The 2,124-nt window shown below is 36.6% G+C and overlaps 1 protein-coding gene across 1 annotated transcript; it reads right to left on the reverse strand.

Moving 5' to 3' along the window:
- Positions 1-212: 212 nt before the first annotated feature.
- LOC107893108 (RING-H2 finger protein ATL52) lies at positions 213-1,767 on the reverse strand. Its single transcript, XM_016818031.2, has one exon. The coding sequence runs from the start codon at positions 1,566-1,568 to the stop codon at positions 504-506; it is 1,065 nt and encodes a 354-aa protein (XP_016673520.1). The 5' UTR covers positions 1,569-1,767; the 3' UTR covers positions 213-503.
- Positions 1,768-2,124: the final 357 nt, after the last annotated feature.

Below are 2,124 nucleotides of genomic sequence, written 5' to 3' on the forward strand. Positions count from 1 at the left end.
ATTTGTTTTCCCAAAAGGAAAAGAAAACCTCCCTGAAGTAGATGCTGAATTGTGAATAATCTTACTTATCATTACTACTCTGTACTTAAAGTGAAAGGTGTTACAGACAGGCCCTACTTTTTTTTTTTCACTTTAAATAGCTGGCATAGATTAGGATTTCCCAACTCTGTAATGGATGAAAAGTTTAGAACATTCATGAAACACACAGTAAATGAAAAAAAATTACCTGGAGGTTTGATTGATGAAATAATTTTAATAAACTTACAATTACTGAATATTTCAAGATCTTCACTGTATCATACAGAATAAAGTGAAGTTTTGACATTTCAGAAGATAAAGGAATATTGATTCAGTAAACGTAAGAATCTGAGATCTCCATTGTGTTGTGTCTCTGATATGTTACAGTGGGGTAAAAGAAAAAACTGGGTTTTTATGCACAGAAAAATTGAGTCTTTTTTTTTCCCCAATTTGGGTGCAATCTGAAAATTCAATTTCTCTCTTTTTCAAATCTTGGGAACATATCTTCCTGTAGAAATAGATCTCTTCATTGCTAAAGGACTTCTAACCAAATTGAAAACCCCATTTCTGTGATTTGACTTGCAATAATATTCTGATGCATCAAATTGTTTTGAGGATCCAGTTCCCATTGATGATTGCAGTTCATCCTCATCTTCTTCACTGATGTGCAATATGTCAGCAATGGACATCGCTTGTCCTTGTGAAAACAGTGTAGAACTCATTGAAACTGATCTTCTCAGTGGTTGGATTGGATCGCCATCTTGTCTGATTTCCAACACCGCCATGTCGGAAACATCGTCTTCATCTGCTGTTGTTTTCCCAAAATCTTCATTAACAACAAGGCTAACCACAGCTTCTTCTCTAACACCACTTTCCAAATCCTGGATCACTGAAATCGCTTCATTCCTTTGTTGATACACAATTGCTGATACACCAACATTCCGGTGACCTTCCTGGGCCGTGGCAGCAGCGGTGGCGGGTTGGTTGGTGGATGTAATATTGGCACGGCAAAGGGGGCAACTGGAGTGAGATTTTAACCAAGTATCAATACAAGGGACATGAAAAGCATGATTACATTTAGGCAACAATCTCAAACTCTCATCTTCCAAGAACTCACTTAAACAAACAGAACAATCAGTTCCTTCAATTAAACCCTCATTTTTCTTGAACTTACAAACAGTAATAGCCTTAATAAGGCTTTCATCTAAGCCTTGTGAACCAGGTTGCCATCCATCATGGTTGATTTCATCCCTGTTTTCATTGAAATCTAAGCTTGTATGACTTTGCCTACGCCGTCGGCAATACTTGGAGATGATGGTGTAGTAACTTACCAAGATGAATGCGCTAGCCAAGATCCCAATTAGGGCTATAATTAGAGGTGAGAAATCAGTGGACGAATCGTCATCGTCGTCATCAATGGCAAAAGGAGGGGGTGGGGGGAAAATGAAATAACACCATTGAGGGCAATACATGCTACAAATACCTTGTGAACAATCTTTGTAAGTATCATAAGGTGACCAAGTATTTGGGGTGCTTGATGATGAACTCATTTTCAAATTTAAGTTTGGATTTGGAGGAAAAGAAAAGGAATTACAGAGAGAAAGAAAGTGGTGAAGGGGGCTTAGAGGGGAAGGGAAAGAAAGTAGGGGAGATGGGAAGTTGAGGTGTCCATCTCCTTATCTTCTGCTTTATTCTCCTTATATATTTATATATTTGATACAAACATAATCCTAATAACTAAGCAAAATGTTGTCAATTACTAAACTGTAAATGTATAAAAATATGAAATACATTAAACATGGCTATCATAAGTTTCTAGATTATGGCATTTTTGGTGAAAATTAATTATGGAAAACAATATATTTATTCTCTGAAATTTATACGAAAAAGAAGTTGAGCAATGAAATGGCTATAAGTACCGTCCAAGCTTTGGTATTGGTTGGTAAAGTGTAGGTGAGTGGACTGGTTTACGATTCCAAGACAAAGCAAATAACATTACCAACCGGCTAACCAATGGAGCTTTGCCACGTTTCCAGAAAAATAACATATTAATTAGTGAAGATGATGAGTACATGTGAACAATGACATTAAATATATGTCCTCTGG

The sequence above is a fragment of the Gossypium hirsutum genome, chromosome A13, assembly GCF_007990345.1.
Source record: "Gossypium hirsutum isolate 1008001.06 chromosome A13, Gossypium_hirsutum_v2.1, whole genome shotgun sequence".
NCBI lineage: Eukaryota > Viridiplantae > Streptophyta > Magnoliopsida > Malvales > Malvaceae > Gossypium > Gossypium hirsutum.

Excerpts from the sequence above, each read along its gene's own strand:
- LOC107893108 (XM_016818031.2), bottom strand. The coding sequence starts at position 1,568 with ATGAGTTCATCATCAAGCACCCCAAATACTTGGTCACCTTATGATACT.